Raw genomic sequence first — 17612 nt, 5'->3', positions numbered from 1 at the left:
AGTTTTATTCTGGTATCGCCATCCTGGCAGGAACCCTGTAGAGCAAACTGTAAGTTACTGAAAATTAGAAATACCTGAAAGGCCACCAAGAAACAGAGAAAAAAAAAAACTTAAGTTGTAAGTGGGGGCAAAGGGCCATTTTGTACCCTCATTCTTGAGGCATTTGGATTTTGAAAGGAACCTACAATTTTAGTTTTGGGTCTCCTGCCAGTACTTTTAATCTGACCCCAAAAGGTATTTAAAGATGTTAACTTTTTTTTTTTTGGGACGGAGTTTCGCTCTTGTTACCCAGGCTGGAGTGCAATGGCCCGATCTTGGCTCACCGCAACCTCCGCCTCCTGGGTTCAGGCAATTCTCCTGCCTCAGCCTCCTGAGTAGCTGGGATTACAGGCACACGCCACCATGCCCAGCTAATTTTTTGTATTTTTTTTTAGTAGAGACGGGGTTTCACCGTGTTGACCAGGATGGTCTCGATCTCTTGACCTCGTGATCCACCCGCCTCGGCCTCCCAAAGTGCTGGGATTACAGGCTTGAGCCACCGCGCCCGGCCCAAGATGTTAACTTTCAAAGCCTTGCTATATTAAATACAGAATTATTTCCATAAATCCCTTGGATGTACCAATCATGGAGGCTTCCCAGAAGAGCTGGGCTGAGCCACAGGACCCCAAAAGGAATTGAAGCATCGAGGCCAGTTTAAGGGGCACGGTGAACCAGATTGTGCCACTGCACTCCAGTCTGGGCAACAGAGCAAGACGGTCTTAAAAATAAACAGAGCTAAAACTTACCAGTTAGGTTCAAGAATTCATTGAGTTGATATGTATTTATAGCAGCAAGAGCCATTCCCTCGTTGGTTTTGAGGGTTATGGGACAAATAAGGGACTCTGGAATCTTGTGGAATACTCAACAACCTCCCCAGCAACAGCTGAAAAAGGAGATATACTGGAGAAGCCCCCCCCGCCTCGCCACCACTCTAAAAAGACCACTGCTGGCTTTCCTGAAGTCTTTCCCCAGAAGGAGACGCAGGAGGGAGACACAAAACTTAATTTAATAGAAATTTTGTTTGTAGTTCTTACATTCTCAGTGTGAGCCGATCTGGGATCCACTGCCCCACCCAGAAGTGGCCCAGTCCTGGGGGCAGGGGAGAAAGGGAGGGGTGAAATGAGAAGAGCCCCATTCTTCCTCAGTGCTGGGGGGCTGGAGATGCCACCCTCTTCTTCTGCCCCCCTCTGGGCTCCAGGAAGGAGAGCAGATGGAATCTTAGGCCTGCGGCTTCTCCACATCACTGTCCCCCCAGGTTGGAGGGGAGCTAAGAGATACGGTGAAAGAAGGGGACAGAAGCAAGAAAAGATGTTGATCAAGAAAGATGAAAACTGTGGGTGAGGGCTGAAGGAGAATCAAAGATAAAACACCAGTTTAAAAAAAAAAAAAAAAAGAAAGAAAGAAAAGGCACAGGGGTAGGAGGAGTGGGAGAGGGGAACAAAACCAAAATCCACCCCAAATCCGAACCAGCCTGGAAAAAAATGAAAGTTCTTGAGTCTCATAGAGACATTATTTGGCGCAGCCGGCTCTGCGGCAGGAGCGCTCAGGCCTCAGTCCAGCCCTGGAGGCAAGCCTCTACAGCTCGTCCTTGGCCTGGCCGGGGACATCTTCCTCCTCATCTTCTTCCTTGTCCTCCTCATCCTCTTCATCCTCATCTTTGTCTTCGTCGTCCTCCTTGTCCTCTGCCTCCTCCTCCTCTTTGCGCTTCTTGTCTTCTTCCTCCTCTTTAAGCCTCTGCTCCTCGTCCTGCTTGTCCTTCATTTGCTTCTCTGCTGCCTGCAGGCAGAGCATATACCTCAGGGCCTAGCCCCTGACAGCCCTGCCTGCCCCGCACCATCAGGACTGGGAACAGGCCTCACCTTTGTTACACCCCATGTCTCATTGCCAAACTCCTCGGCGTATGCCTCATCGTTGGTGATGAGAAAGTTGTCAAAGATGGTGCCAGACTTGACCTGGGGGATGAACGGGAAGGATGGTCAGAGGTGACACCCGACAACCCTTGCTTTGGACAGGGTTTCCACCTGTGGTCCTATAACCACTATATCCTGCTGCCTGCATCTGCAGAGAAGACCAGGAACACTGCTGACACTGCAGTTAAAAAGATGGAGAGACGGCCAGACACGGTGGCTCATGCCTATAATCCCAGCACTTTGGGAGGCTGAGGCAGGCAAATCACTTGATACCAGGAGTTCAAGACCAACCTGGGCAACATGGTGAAACCCTGTCTCTGCTTTAAAAAAAAAAAAAAAAAAAAGGCCGGGCGCGGTGGCTCAAGCCTGTAATCCCAGCACTTTGGGTGGATCACGAGGTCAAGAGATCGAGACCATCCTGGTCAACATGGTGAAACCCCGTCTCTACTAAAAATACAAAAACATTAGCTGGGCATGGTGGTGCGTGCCTGTAATCCCAGCTACTCAGGAGGCTGGGGCAGGAGAATTGCCTGAACCTGGGAGGTGGAGGTTGCGGTGAGCCGAGATCGTGCCATTGCACTCCAGACTGGGTAATAAGAGCGAAACTCCGTCTCAAAAAAAAAAAAAAATATATATATATATATATACATATATAATATATATACACACACAAAAATTAGCCCAGCATCGTGGCACACATGCCTGTAATTCCAGCCACTCAAGAGGTTGAGGCATGAGAATTGCTTGAACCTGGGAGGCAGAGTGAGCCAAGATCACACCACTGTGCTCCAGCCTGAGTGACAGAGCAAGACTCAAAAAAAAAAGGTGGACTTAGGTGCTGGATGCCGGAATGCCCAGTTCAAACCCCAGCTTTGCAGTTTCCTGCCCCCAATGACCTTGGGTCACTGACTTCACTTCTCTGCACCAGTTTCTGTTTCTCTCTCTCCCGTTCAGGTACCTACTACATGCCAGGTACTGTCCTGGGCACAGAAGGTATTTCAGTGACCAAAAAATTCAGTGCCAGCTTTCACCCAGGCTGGAGTGCAGTGACACAATCATGGCTCATTGGAGCCTCAATGCCCCCAGGCTCAAGTGATCCTCTTTCTTCCTAGGTAGCCAGGACTACAGGTATGCACCACATCTGGCTAATTTTAAAATTTGTGTAGAGATGAGGTCTCACTATGTTGCCGAGCAAGGTTGAGTTGTCAAACTCCTAGCCTGAAGAAATCCTTCTGCCTCAGCCTCCTAAAGTACTGTGATTATAAGGGTGAGCCACTGCGCCCAGCCCCAGCTAACTTTCTGTGTTACCTGACCACCTTCTAGCTTTTTAAGGGTATTTAAAGAAGTTGATTTGCATAAAAGTACTTGGGGAAGTACCTGGTGCACAAAAAGTATAACCTCAAAGGGGCTGCTCTGAGGACACCATAGGGACAGGCCAGAAAGTACTGTTTAGAGAAGTACCATTTTTGAGTCAGACCTTCCTGGGGTGTGATCCTACCCTGTCCCTTTCCTCCTGGGTGATGGTAAGCACTTGAGGTACCCCAGGGATCCTCCTTTTCCCTCCAAGTCTCACCTGCCAGAGGTCCAGGCCCAGCACACCGAAGTTATCATAGGCATAGATATTAGGATCAGGGGAATACTCGGGATTGTCAATTTCTGGGTGGATCCAAGTGCCCTTGTAATCTGGGTTGTCGATCTGTCGGGGCTTCCACTCGCCCTGCAGAAGGCATAAGGGAGAAAAGAACCAGAGGGTGAGTGAGGTTGGTAGACTCCCCACTAGGAGCTCCAGCCCTGCTCACAACCCCAAACTCACCTTGTACTCAGGGTTCTGAATCACTGGGGGTTCCCACTCTCCATCCATCTCTTCATCCCAGTCCTCAGGCTTCTTAGCATCAGGGTCAGGAATATGCTCAGGCTTGTCCCAGTCCTGGGGGGTAGAAGAGGTCAGAGTTGGCCCAGCTGTCCTACACACCCTCCAGTGTGGAAAGCAGAGCCCCTCCCCAAACACCAACCTCAGGCTTGGAGTCTGTGGGATCATCGATCTTGGCCCGTTCATCCCAGTCTTCTGGTTTTGAAGCAGCAGGATCCTTTATCTTCTTGGGTGGCAGGAAGTCCCAATCGTCCTCCAAGGACCCTGACTCCACCTGGCTGTTGTCGATCTTCACCTCGTAGGTATTGTCCGGTCGCACAATCAGTGTGTACAGGTGTGTAAACTCATCATCCTGAAGAAGGAAGGTGGTGAGTGGGGCCCCCGCAGTCAGGCTGACCTCTAAACCTCCCATGACAGCCATTTGCCACCACACCCCCAGGCACACCTTGCAACGGATGTCCTTGTTGATCAGCACGTTCTTGCCCTTGTAGTTGAAGATGACATGAACCTTCTTGGTGCCAGGGCCACAGATGTCAGGACCTAGGTGGGAAGCAGAGTCAGTTAAGAGTCAGAGACTACCCACCATTTCCAGGCCCTCTCCCCTCTACAAAAGGAAAACTTGGTTCTTAAACTTGGTCTATCAAGGCTGAAAAGAGGGACTCAGACCTTGATGCTGTCCGAATGAACTGTGCTGGAGCCTTAAGTTTAAAGAAAAAAAATCAGCGTTTTAGAACTCAACATCCTCATTTGTAAGATTGGGAAATAACTATATACAATCATACAAATTAAATTAACAGCCTAGTTCTGTGATAAGGCAATGAATTGTTGCTAACTGTTACCTATTCTTTTAGCTCCTCTTCCAAAGAAAATCATTATTATTAAATGCTTTCCATCCTCTCAAAAATCACTTTTCTGAGATGTAAGGAACTCAATGGGGTCTGAGTCTCCCTCCAACTAATGGGACAGAGGTCAGCACCAAGAAGCAGCCCCTCACCGAACATGATGTTGTATTCTGAGTCTCCATGCATGTCCGTCTGGTCCAAACTACTAGGAAACAGCTTCACATAGCCGCCCCCACAGTCAATGTTCTGCTCATGTTTCACCGTGAACTGCACCACTAGTGTCTGCCCTTTGTTGCTGAAGGGCTCAAAACTGGCCGACAGAGCATAAAAGCGTGCATCCTGGCTTGTCTGCAAACCTGAAACGGGACAGCAGTGAGGTCACCGTTGGGCCGTGACCCCCGAGGACCCAAGACCTAGAGAATACAAACGACTCCCCTTTCCTCCACCTGCTCTCCTCCTAGGAGACTGTCCCGGCTGTGTGCAGACAAGGACTTCTGCCAGGAAGTCCTCCCGGATCTGAGCACCCACTCCTAGACTCTTACCTTTATCTTTCTCCTGGTCACCGTAGAACTTGCCGGAACTGAGGGCGAATTTGCCAAAATCTGACTTGTGTTTGGATTCGATCCAGCGGGAAGTCCACCCATCTAAGTGGGAGGTTAGAGGGGTAGGTCAGCACGGCTGTGCTGATCCCCCCCACCAAACATCTGCCGAGAGCCGCAAGCTGCTGGGGACAGGGAAAGAGATCCCCAACTCTACCCACCCCAACCTCTAGTTTGACATCTCAGGTGCCTTAAGAGATCCTCAGGCGAACCCTAACTCCCACTGCAGGAGGCCGCTGCGCCCTCCGCGCTCCCCAGGGACGCAGAAGAGGGATCGCCCTCGGCTCTAGGCCCCGGGGGCCACCATGTTGACCCCCAAAGCAATAATTACGGGCAACAACGCAGATCCGGGATGGAGGCCGGCCGTATCGGCGGGGCGGCCTCGAGGCGAAATCAGGCGTTACCTCCGTCCAGAAACTGCTCCTTGAAGTAGACAGCGGGCTCGGCGGTAGCCAGGCCGAGGAGGCCGAGCAGCAGCGGCACGGATAGCAGCATGGCGGGCCGAGGGGGCGGCGGCGCGCTGGCCCTTTAAGACGACTCGGGGGCAGCTGCTCTGCAGTACGAACGGCCGCCGCCGCCCGCCTTGCACTTTTATACCCATCCGCCTCTCAAACCAACCTGACCCAGCCCTTGGGCCCGCCCCTAACACTTTATCACTGGTCTGCGCTCACGGTTGTCTTTTTCCATTGGACCTTTATCGGTTCACTATGTTAGGATGCGCCTCGGAACGCTGGGTTCCCAGATGGCCGATTTCTATTGGCCTCATTGCTGACCAATGAGAGTCGACCACGCGTTGTGGGGGACGCCCACTGGTGGGGTGGGGGCCACGAGCCCCTGAGGCCAGGTCATGTGACTAGGCCTAAACCCAACCCCGCCCTCGCCCGCGTGCGTCTTTCCTCATCTCGGCGTTTAAAGCACCGGCGCGAGCGCAGCTGTCTCCACGCGGGACCGGAACCCCGTCCCAGCTTCTCTCCCTCTCATTCCCTCTACCTGGAGGGGCTGGGCAAGGCTTTTCTAGCCATTCTTATCTTGCATTTGAGAACCAGCACCCTACCGCCGCTCCCCCATCCCCACCCGGGATGGGACAGAGCTCAGGGGTTGGGACCCTGGGGCTTCGCTGCACCCCAGTGCTACAGCCACGCGGGCCAATGGGAAAAATGCCAGCTCTCCCCTCCTCCTGTCCCTAGTGACCTGGCAGCCTATCGGACTGCTGCTGTGTGACCTGGGGCAAGTCACTTAACCTCTCTGAAGTGACAGACGCCCCTGAGCAGCCAGAGGGGACGACCCTGGCCAGACGCTACCCAGCCGAAAGGCTTTTAACGTTTTTAAAGCTGTCCTGGGACAAGGGGGAAGGAAGGCTTAAGGGTGTGACTCCTGGGGTGGGGACAGGGTTATTACCCAGGTTGCAGCAGCCCCTTTACTCTCTTCTCAACCGGTAAATGAAGGGGGTCGCTGTCTTGTGGTCTCCCACAAACGGCTTGGCTTTTGCAATTAAACGGCTGTAGGCTAGAGGGCCGGGGGTTCCGTTTGGAGAGGGAAAAAAGACACAGATGGTAGGGACGATAAGGTGCTAGGGAGATGGGCAGGACCTCCCCCTCACCTCGACCTCGACCGAGTCTAGAGTCTTCTGAAGGTAGAGACACGTGACTGGCAACAGCACCGTGCCCCCACGCTGCAGAAAGGAGGAAGGAGAGCTGGGGGTTTTCCAAAGTTTGGCAAATAAAGCCCTGGACCTGGGAACCCGGGAGTGGACTGTGGAAGGAGGGAATGAAGGGGATCCAGGAAAGAGGGTGGGGAGGGGGTGCTTCCTAGCTAAAGGTAGTGACTCAGAAAAGGGAGGAAGGAAAAAAATTTTAAAAAAAGGAAAACAAAGTGGGGGGGGGGGAGAATAACCTGGCAAGTGTTTTTGGTTAAAAAAAGGAAAAGAAATGGTGGCCAGGCACAGTGGCTGAAAGCCTGTAAAGCCAGCACTTGGGGAGGCCAAGGAGGGCAGATCACCTGAGGTCCGGAGTTTGAGACCAGCCTGATCAACATGGCAAAACCTCATCTCTACTAAAAATACAAAAATTAGCCGGGCGTGGTGGCGCATGCCTGTAATCCCAGCTACTCAGGAGGCTGAGGCAGGAGAATCACTTGAACTCAGGAAGTGGAGGTTGCAGTGAGCCGAGATTACACCATTGCACTCCAGCCTGGACAACAAAAGCAAAACTCCGTCTCAAAAAAAAGAAAGAAAAAGAAATGGTGGCCGGGCGTGGTGGGTGCCTGTACTCCCAGTACTCAGGAGGCTGAGGCAGGAGAATCGCTTGAACCTGGTGGCAGAGGTTGCAGTGAGCCAAGATTGCACCACTCCACTCCAGCCCACCAGTCCAAGTGATAGAGTGAGACTTCGTTTCAAAAAAAGAAAAAAAAAAAAAGCGGCAGGGAGAATGAATTGGGGAAGTTGGGATTCTACCCCTTCCTCTAGGTAGAATTCACTATTGCCTAGTCTGGCCCCCCTCATGAGAATGCCAGGGACCATCCCAGGCCTCCTGTTGAGCCTTCCTTCTGTTCTTGCATCAGGCACCTGTGGGCTTTGCGCTTCCTACCTGAGGTTAGACACTACCTGATTTGTTCCCTTTGCATCTTCCAGTGTCACCTGCAGCACCTGGCACAGAACAGGCTTAAAAACTACTTGCTGCATAACAGAAAAGAGGAAGGAAGGACTCCTGTGGAAATTAACTAAAACCAGGCCGAGCACAGTGGCTCACACCTGTAATCCCAACACTTTGGTAGGCCAATATGGGAGGATTGCTTGAGGCCAGGAGTTCAAGACCAGCCTGGGTAATACAGCAGGATGCCGTCTTTACAAAAAAAAAATTTTTAAAGACCCAGGCGTGGTGGCGCCAGCCTGTGGTCACAGCTACTTAGAGGCTGAGGCAGGAGGATCAGGATCACTTGAGCCCAGGAGGTTGAGGCTGCAGTGAGATGTGTTCCTAGCACTACACACTCTAGCCTGGGTGTCAGAGCAAGACTGTCTCAAAACTAAAAAAAAATAGGCCGGGCGCGGTGGCTCAAGCCTGTAATCCCAGCACTTTGGGAGGCCGAGGCGGGTGGATCACGAGGTCAAGAGATCGAGACCATCCTGGTCAACACGGTGAAACCCCGTCTCTACTAAAAATACAAAAAATTAGCTGGGCATGGTGGCGCGTGCCTGTAATCCCAGCTACTCAGGAGGCTGAGGCAGGAGAATTGCCTGAACCCAGGAGGCGGAGGTTGCGGTGAGCCGAGATTGCGCCATTGCACTCCAGCCTGGGTAACAAGAGGGAAACTCTGTCCCAAAAAAAAATTAAATTAAATTAAAAAAAATAAGCTGAGCTGTAATCCTAGCACCTTGGATGCTAGGTTCACACCTGTAATCCTAGCAGAGGTAGGCAGATTGTTCAAGCCCAGCAGTTCAAGACCAGCCTGGGCAACGTGGTGAAACCTTGTTCTTACCAAATACATACATACATATATACATATACATATACATATACACATATGTTGGGCAAGGCCAGGCGCAGCGGCTCATGCCTGTAATCCCAGTACTTTGGGAGGCCAAGGTGGGTAGATCATGAGGTCAGGAGTTCATCACCAGCCTGGCCAACATGGTGAAACCCCGTCACTCCTAAAGATACAAAAAATTACCCAGGCACAAGCTACTTCACCCAGCCAGCAGATCTAGGATTCTAATCTACCTGTGCTGACATAGTCACCACTGCCTACATGTGACTCCTGACCATTTAAAATGTGGTTGGTCTGAACTGAGAGGTGCTGTAAGTGTAAAATGCACATCAGATTTTGAAGATTTAGTATGAAAAAAATAAAAATATTTTATTAGTAAACCTTTTTTTTTTTTTTTTTTTTTTTGTTAAGAGTCAGGGTCTGGCTGGCTGCGTGAGGTGGGTCACACCTGTAAAGCCAGCACTTTGGGAGATGGAGGCAGGAGAATAACTTGAGCCTAGGAGTTTGAGACCAGCCTGGGCAACATGGTGAAAACCCATCTTTACAAACAACAACAACAAACAAACACACACAAAGATTAGCTGGGTGTGGTGGCTTACACCAGTAATTCCATCTACTCGGGAGCCCAAGGTTGGAGGATCGCTAGAGCCTGGGAAGTCAAGGCTACAGTAAGCAGTAATTGCACCACTGCACTCTAGCATGGGTGACAGAGCAAGACCCTGTTTCAAAAAAGAAACATGTTTTGCACTATGTGTATATGTATACATATATATATATATATATATTTTTTTTTTTTTTTTTTTTTCTTTTGAGACAGAGTCTCACTCTGTCGCCAGGCTGTAGTGCAATGGCAAAATCTTGGCTCACTCCAACCTCCTCCTCTGCCTCCTGGGTTCAAGTGACTCTCCTGCCTCAGCCTCCGGAGTAGCTGGGACTACAGGCATGCGCCACCACGCCCGGCTAATTTTTGTATTTTTAGTAGAGACGGGGTTTCACCAATTTGGCCAGGCTGGTTTCAAACACCTGACCTCATGATCCACCTACCTCAGCCTCCCAAAGTGCTGGGATCACAGGCATGAGCCACCGCGCCTGGCCTTTTTTTTTTGAGATGCAGTTTTGCTGTGTCCCCTAGGCTGGAGTGCCGTGGCTTGCTCTCGGCTCACTGCAATCTCCACCTCCCAAGTTCAAGCGAATTCTTTTGCCTCAGCCTCCTGGGTAGCTAAGATTATAGGCGCATGCCACCATGCCCAGCTAATTTTTGTATTTTTGGTAGAGATGGGGGTTTCATGATGTTGGTCAGGCTGGTCTCAAACTTCTGACCACGTGATCTGCCCACCTCGGCCTCCCAAAGTGCTGGCATTACAGGCATGAGCCAACGTACCCAGTTGGAAGGTTTATACTTTATAACTTCATTTCCACCAACTCTTTGCAGAACCTTGGGCAAGTCATACCACCCTCTGGGCCTCAGTTTTCTCACCTGTGTAATGGGGTTATATCAGTATCTACACCATAAAGTTTTGGAGAGAAAATGAAATAATGCCCAGATTTGAAATTAGTACTTAGCCCATAACTAACTACTACCACACGGGAGCTAGTCCATACAGGTTAGCTGCCACCTTGACTTACTAGGTGAATCCCTTTCCCCTCTATCAAAATGGATGATGGTCCCTACCCAGCCTACTTTTGAAATTTTAAAACTAGCTGACATCGCCAAAATGACCATCTCTGGAGCCCACCACCCACCGTCTCTCCGAGGGCAAAAGAGAATACCAGAAGGGCAGAAGGTTCTGTACCCAGAGAGGGTGAAGTCCAAGGTCACACAGCCCGCTCGAAGTGAGGCTAAATAAAACCCAAACAGGGCGGTGCTTCTGACCTTGAGATAATAAATTTTACCTCTCTGGTCAAGCAGACACCACTGATAGAGCAAGGGCCAAGGTGGGAACCAAGTCCCGAGCACCTTTTGAGTGCTCAGGCGCCACTCTCAAGATGACGACACATTAAGTCCTGTTCTGCGGTTAGACACATTCAAGATGGCGGTGCACGCTCCGGGTTCCGGTTCCGGTGGCTCAGGCCCCGGCCGGGACACGCTGAATACACTGGAAGCAGCCATGGCGGATGGTCCAGTGGCGGAACTGCTGCTCCGGCGGCTGGAGGCGTCCGATGGTGGCCTGGACAGTGCGGAGCTAGCGGCCGAGCTGGGCGTGGAGCATCAGGCGGTGGTGGGCGCCGTGAAGAGCCTTCAGGCGCTGGGCGAGGTGAGCTGGGTTGCCTTGCCCTTGCACCTACAGCCCCCTTGCCACGAGGGCCCTACGTCCAGGCCAAACTCCCTCAGGCCTAGTTGGGGATAGCTGCCTACGTGTCCACCCCGGGACGAGTGAGGGCCCAGATGCACGCATGCAATAAACGTTTATTAGCCTCAGCGTGGGTAGGAGGTACGATGATGGACAGAGAAGACGCAATTGCTGCCCTCACGCAGGCTGCGACCTAATAGGAAGGTGCTTCAGTAACCAGAGTGATGGAGGGGAACACAGGGGAACCAGCGGTGACAGCTGACTCAGCCTTGGGGGTCAGGGAAAGCGGACTGGTGCGGGTGACAGCTGAGTCGTGTCTCTACACTGGCAGAAAGTGATAGCGATTTAGAGATCAGTGGCTGGGAGTTTGGGAGGCGGCGAGGGAGACCAGAACAGCTGTAATTGCAAGGCCTCTTAGGTCTTTACCTCATGGGGGAACTGAGGAGCCATAGCAGGAGCCAAAGCTGGTCAGATGAGTGTGCTAACTGCATCACCTTTGGGGAGAATTGGCAGGGACAGGACTAGAGGTGAAGGGATGAAAGCAGAGGCTGGTACTTGCCCAAGCTGGAGGGCATGATGTCTGGCTCTGGGAAGGCAGCTTGGGGGAGGTGGGGAAGGCCTGGGATTCAGGACAAGGCAAGGGGAGCACAGATGAAGTCCCACCTTCTGACTTGGGCAAGTGGACAGTGACAGAGTCACAGGAGGAGGATGCTGGGGGGCCCGTGGGCCACCCAGGAGACTGGATCCACGAAGCCAGGATCTGGGCCATTTATCCACAAAGCCCATGTTCTGTGCCCCACTGTAGTCTCAGCTTGTTTGTCCAATCCCTTCCATAATCCTAGGCTGTTGACCATGTTATTCCCATTTTGCAGATGTGACAGCTGATGGTCAGTAACATAATCAGTGTGAATAGAAGGGGCTGATGAGCCCAGATTTGAAATTAGGCACTCAGGCTGCAGAGCCCATAGTCCTCAATGCAGAGGAGAGATAGCAGCTATGTTGTGTGGGGTGACAGTGCCTTTATCAATATGATTTGACATTTGTATATGTCACAGAGGGTTAAATAATGTAAGAGATGAGCTTCAATCTAATGACAGTAATAGCCATAATAATAATTATAGTAGTTAGAATTTATGCCAAATTTATCACATGGTAGGCACTATATATACTTTCTGAGTATTAATTTACCTACTCCTTGAAATCATCTGAGGTAGAACCCATCACACCTTTCTTTTATGGATGAGAAGAGTCACTCAGAAGTTAAGCAACTTTCCTGAGGTCACAAAGTAAGTGAAGGGCAGAGCTGGGATTAAAACGAAGTGAGAGCTAGGCCCTATACACCCTACTTATCCTTGTTGTCCTTGTCCGCATGGCTCTGGACCTGGAACCTCAGTTTTTGTTTGTAATGTGGACCTCCGGAGCCCTTCTCTGACATTCTGGGGACTGACATGTGAACATTTTTTGTCTTGTTTTTTGAGATGGAGTCTCACACTGTTGCCTGGGCTGGAATGCAATGGCATGATCTCGGCTCCCTGCAACCTCTGCCTCCCCAGTTCAAGCAATTCTCCTGACTCAGCCTCTCCAGTAGCTGGGATTACAGGTGCCCACCACCATGCCTGGCTAATTTTTTGTATTTTTTAGTAGAGATGGGGTTTCACCATGTTGGTCAGGCTGGTCTCAAACTCCTGACTTGTGATCTGCCCGCCTTGGCTTCCCAAAGTGCTGGAATAGGCATGAGCCACTGCACCCAGTGACATGTGAACATTTAAACATGGAGACAGGCTGGGGATGGTGGCTCATGCCCGTAATGCCAGCACTTTGGGAGGCTGAGGCAGGAAAATCACTTGAGGCCAGGAGTTTGAGACCAGCCTGGACAATATAACAACACCCCATCTTTTTTTCTTTTTTTGGAGATGGAGTTTCTCTCTGTTACCCAGGCTGGAGTGCAATGGCGCGATCTCTGCTCACTGCAACCTGTGTCTCCCAGGTTCAAGCCATCCTCCTGCCTCAGCCTCCCGAGTAGTTGGGATTACAGGCGCATGCCACCATGCCTGGCTAATTTTGTATTTTCAGTAGAGAGTGGGCTTCACCATGTTGGCCAGGCTGGTCTCAAGCTCCTGACCTCAGGTGATCCACCTGCCTTGGCCTCCCAAAGTGCTGGGATTATAGGTGTGAGCCACTGCCACCAGCCCACTCTGTCTTTAAAAAGTAATTTAAAAATTAGCCAGGTGTGGTGGCAAGTGCTTGTAGTCCCAGCTACTGGGGAGACTGAGGCAGAAGGACTGCTTGAGCCCAGAAAGTCGAGTCTGCAGTGAGCTGTGATCACACCACTGCACTCCAGACTAGCGACATGGTGAGGCCCCCTCTCAAAGAAAACCAAAACAAAAAAAGGTGGAGACAAATCACTTCACCTAATTTTTCACATTAAAATCAGTCATGGGTTGAAAACTGACAGTAAGAATTTGTCCTCTGCCAGGTAAAATCCTTAGTGGTCTACTTTATCCTGGGAGTTGTATAGCTGGGATGGGAAGCCAGCTTCAAGGGCTGTGCTTTGAACTTGGGACCCAGTGTTGCAGAGAGGGGGTGCTGGGATCTGAGCCTCACCCTTGCCCGGACCCCCTCATTTCCCTGCAGGTCATCGAGGCTGAACTTCGCTCCACCAAGCGCTGGGAGCTTACTTCGGAAGGCGAGGAGATTGCCCGGGAGGGCAGCCATGAGGCCCGTGTGTTTCGAAGCATCCCCCCCGAGGGCCTGGCCCAGAGCGAGCTTATGGTAGGATCTGCGGGGTGAATGGGGAGTGGGTGATGGGGTGAAGGCGGCCCTTGTGCCCCACTCACTGCAGCCTCTCTTTTCCAGCGACTGCCCAGTGGCAAAGTGGGGATCAGCAAGGCCATGTCCAACAAGTGGATCCGGGTGGACAAGAGCACGGCCGACGGGCCCCGGGTGTTCCGAGTGGTGAGTTCCTACCAGCTGGCCAGTGGGCATATGGAGAGGCACACGGGCCCCTGGCTCACACCCCTCATCCCGGCAGGTGGACAGCATGGAGGATGAGGTACAGCGGCGGCTCCAGATGGTCCAGCGGGGACAGGCTGAGAAGCTGGGGGAAAAGGAGAGGAGCGAGCTGAGGAAGAGGAAGCTGCTGGCTGAAGTGTGAGTGGGTGCCCCTCCACCACCTGTGTGGCATGGTGGAGGCATGGTAGGAGGGAGACACCCGGCCCACTCCAGACACAGGTGTGGCCAGTTTCCTCCCAGCCCACTTAATGCCATAGTTGTGGAGCCCACGAACCTCGGGGTCTTTCCCCATGAGGACCCTTCTGCTGGGAATTGTTTTCTCGCTGATCTTCAAGGCAGGCTCCTCATCAAGTCTCACTCCTGTGTCACCTTAAAGAGGCCACCCTGACACCCCTACTCTCCCCTTTAGTTCCATGGAGCCCATCACTCCTAGTCTTCATTCTTTGGTGCTTGTTCATTTCTTTCATCGTCCTTAGCATGATCTGAAGTTTAATGAACGCACACCAGACAGGCTTCTGGAACCTGGACTGGCTGGGGGCTGTCCTCTCATAGGACAGATGTCCCCTTTGAGCAGACACAAAGTGGCAGAGAGAACAGACGAAAGCTGGGATGCCTAATTGAAGTCCAGGCTCTGCCACTTAACTAGTTGTGTGACCTGGCATTTGCTGGTCTCAGTTTCCTTATCTATAAAACAGCCTGGGCCAAGTGTGGTGGCTCACATGTATAATCCCAGTTACTCAGGAGGCTGAAGTGTTAGGATCACTTGAATCCAGGAATTCAAGGCCAGCCTGGGCAACATAGACCCCATTTCAAAAAAAGAAAAAGGGGCCAGGCACAATGGCCCATGCCTGTAATCCCAGCACTTTGGGAGGCTGAGGCCGGTGAATCACCTGCAATCAGGAGTTTGAGATCAGCCTGGCCAACATGATGAAACCCCATCTCTACTAAAATTACAAAAATTAGCTAGGCGTGGTGGTGAGTGCCTGTAATTCCAGCTACTGGGGAGGCTGAGGCAGGAGAATTGCTTGAACCTGGGAGGTGGAGGTTGCAGTGAGCTGAGACTGCACCATTGCACTCCAGCCTGGGTGACAAGGCAAAATTCTGTCTTAAAAAAAAAAAAAGAAAGAAAGAAAGAAAAGATAAAGGAAGGCCTGGAAAAAAATAAAAAGAAAGAAAGAAAGAAAGAAAAAGGGCTGGGTGTGGTGGCTCACGGCTGTAATCCTAGCACTTTGGGAGGCCGAGGTGGGTGGATCACCTGAGGTCAGGAGTTCAAGACCAGCCTGGCCATCATGGTGAAACCCCATCTTTAAAAAAAAATAATAAAATAAAATAAATAAATAAATAAAGGGCCGGGCGCGGTGGCTCAAGCCTGTAATCCCAGCACTTTGGGAGGCCGAGGCGGGTGGATCATGAGGTCAAGAGATCGAGACCATCCTGGTCAACATGGTGAAACCCCGTCTCTACTAAAAATACAAAAAATGAGCTGGGCATGGTGATGCGTGCCTGTAATCCCAGCTACTCAGGAGGCTGAGGCAGGAGAATTGCCTGAACCCAGGAGGCGGAGGTTGTGGTGAGCCGAGATCGCGTCATTGCACTCCAGCCTGGGTAACATGAGTGAAACTCCGTCTCAAGAAAATAAATAAATAAATAAATAAATAAAGGAAGGCCTGGCACAGTGGCTCACACCTGTAATCCCAGCACTTTGGGAGGCTGAGTCTGGCAGATAACCTGAGGTCAGGAGTTCAAGATTAGCCTGACCAACCTGGAGAGACCCGTCTCTACTAAAATAGAAAATTAACCGGGGGTGTGGTGGCGCATACCTGTAATTCCAGCTACTCAGGAGGCTGAGGCAGGACAGTCGTGCCTTGGACTTGATCCCGGGAGGCGGAGGTTGCAGTGAGCTGAGATTGTGCCATTGCACTCCAGCCTGGGTAACAAGAGTGAAACTCCTCAAAAAAATATAAAAACAAAAAACTGTGCTCTTTCAGGAGCTTGTGGGGAGACTTTAGCAGAACAGAGCGTGGCACAGAATAAATCTGATGGACTTTCCCTACTACCATCACTCAGTCGTGTACTTACCACCTGGCATACATTAGGTTCTCAGTGTTGAATGAATAAGTGAGTGAATACAAGGAGATAGAACATGGCCACATAGGAGGATTTCAGGTAGTGATAAACGTCAGGATGGAAATAAAGCAGAGTGACTTGGTAGGTGGCATGGGGATCCTCATCAGATGGGAGATCAAGGAAAACCTCTAGGAGGAGGTGGCAGTGGCATCCCCTTGCTTTCCCCGGCCACAGGACCCTGAAGACCTACTGGGTGAGCAAAGGCAGTGCCTTTAGTACCAGCATCTCCAAGCAGGAGACCGAGCTGAGCCCAGAGATGATCTCCAGGTAGGGGGCAACCCCAGGTAAGGGAAGGTGGGAGTTGGGGCAGGGGGCGGGGCCGGGCAGCCCTTACCAGGCCCTTGGATTTTCCCCCAGTGGCTCCTGGCGGGACCGGCCCTTCAAGCCCTACAACTTCTTGGCCCAAGGCGTCCTCCCTGACAGCGGCCACCTTCACCCCCTGCTCAAGGTCCGCTCCCAGTTCCGACAGATCTTCCTGGAGATGGGGTGAGCACGGGGCCAGGGGCGGGGCCTGCTGCCGCCGCTGGGCACAAACAGGGCAGTCAGGCCGAGTCTCCCACCAGGTTCACCGAGATGCCGACCGATAACTTCATTGAGAGCTCCTTCTGGAACTTTGATGCACTCTTCCAGCCCCAGCAGCACCCAGCCCGTGACCAGCACGACACCTTCTTCCTTCGAGGTGGGTCAGCCCCTAGGGCCTCCCTGAGACATGAAAGATGCCAGGCCAGGGCAGAGCCTTTACAGGATGGGCATTCCATTTTATCAAATTAGGTCTAGAACTGGGCATGGTGATGTGCACCTATAGTCCGGGCTACTTGGGAGGCCAAGGCAAGAGGATTGTTTGAGCCCAGGAGTTCAAATCCAGCTCAGGCAACATAGGGAAGAGTCTACCTCTAAAAAAATATATATATAAGTTATAGTCCATTCTTGTGCCCAAGAAGGCCCAAGGGAGCTGATATGTCAAGCTCTGTTCTCATTCCCCGACCTCCAGTCGTTTTTGAGACAGGGTCTAACTCTGTCATCTAAGCTGGAGTGCAGTGGCATGATCTTGGCTCACTGCAACCTCCACTTCCCGGGTTCAAGCAGATTCTCCTGCCTCACCCTCCCGAGTAGCTGGGTTTACAGGCACCTGCCACCATGCCTGGCTAATTTTTTTCTTGCATTTTTAGTAGAGACAGGGTTTCTCCATATTGGTCAGACTGGTCTTGAACTCCTGACTGTGATCCGCCCACCTCGGCCTCCCAAACTGCCAGGATTACAGGCATGAGCCCCCACATCATGCCTGATCCCCCAGTCGTCTTTGGGCATGCCAGGCTGTGCCCACCTCAGGGCCCTTGCTTATGTTCTGTCTTTCGCTGAGACCTGTTTTCTCCTAGATCTTCAACGGAGGCTGCAGCATCAAACCTCTACTCAAGGGTCACCAGAGACAGGCCAGCCTG

General features: G+C 51.6%; 2 protein-coding genes across 4 annotated transcripts in view; one reads left to right on the top strand and one right to left on the bottom strand.

Annotated features, from left to right (window-relative positions):
* Positions 1–1026: 1026 nt before the first annotated feature.
* On the bottom strand, positions 1027–5863 carry CALR (calreticulin). Its single transcript, XM_032265852.1, has 9 exons — positions 5665–5863; positions 5204–5305; positions 4814–5017; positions 4265–4359; positions 3962–4171; positions 3763–3876; positions 3523–3666; positions 1899–1991; positions 1027–1815 (listed from the first exon to the last, which is right to left on the bottom strand). The coding sequence occupies exons 1-9, from the start codon at positions 5753–5755 to the stop codon at positions 1615–1617; spliced, it is 1254 nt and encodes a 417-aa protein (XP_032121743.1). The 5' UTR covers positions 5756–5863; the 3' UTR covers positions 1027–1614.
* A 4950-nt stretch (positions 5864–10813) lies between these two features.
* Positions 10814–17612, top strand: part of FARSA (phenylalanyl-tRNA synthetase subunit alpha) — an 11941-nt gene continuing 5142 nt past the window's right edge. For all 3 annotated transcript variants that reach the window (XM_032265705.1, XM_032265704.1, XM_032265703.1), the window contains exons 1-7: positions 10814–10998; positions 13669–13806; positions 13891–13989; positions 14066–14184; positions 16348–16440; positions 16531–16659; positions 16737–16852. In XM_032265705.1, the coding sequence (XP_032121596.1) occupies positions 10852–10998; positions 13669–13806; positions 13891–13989; positions 14066–14184; positions 16348–16440; positions 16531–16659; positions 16737–16852 (841 nt within the window). In that variant the 5' untranslated portion in view covers positions 10814–10851. The remainder of the gene's footprint in view (positions 10999–13668; positions 13807–13890; positions 13990–14065; positions 14185–16347; positions 16441–16530; positions 16660–16736; positions 16853–17612) is intronic.

Source organism: Sapajus apella, unplaced genomic scaffold (assembly GCF_009761245.1).
Source record: "Sapajus apella isolate SASKATOON/1434 unplaced genomic scaffold, GSC_monkey_1.0 scaffold152, whole genome shotgun sequence".
In the NCBI taxonomy this organism is placed as follows: Eukaryota; Metazoa; Chordata; class Mammalia; order Primates; family Cebidae; genus Sapajus; species Sapajus apella.
Note: the sequence above shows the minus strand (reverse complement) of the source record. Positions and strands in the feature narration are given on the sequence as shown.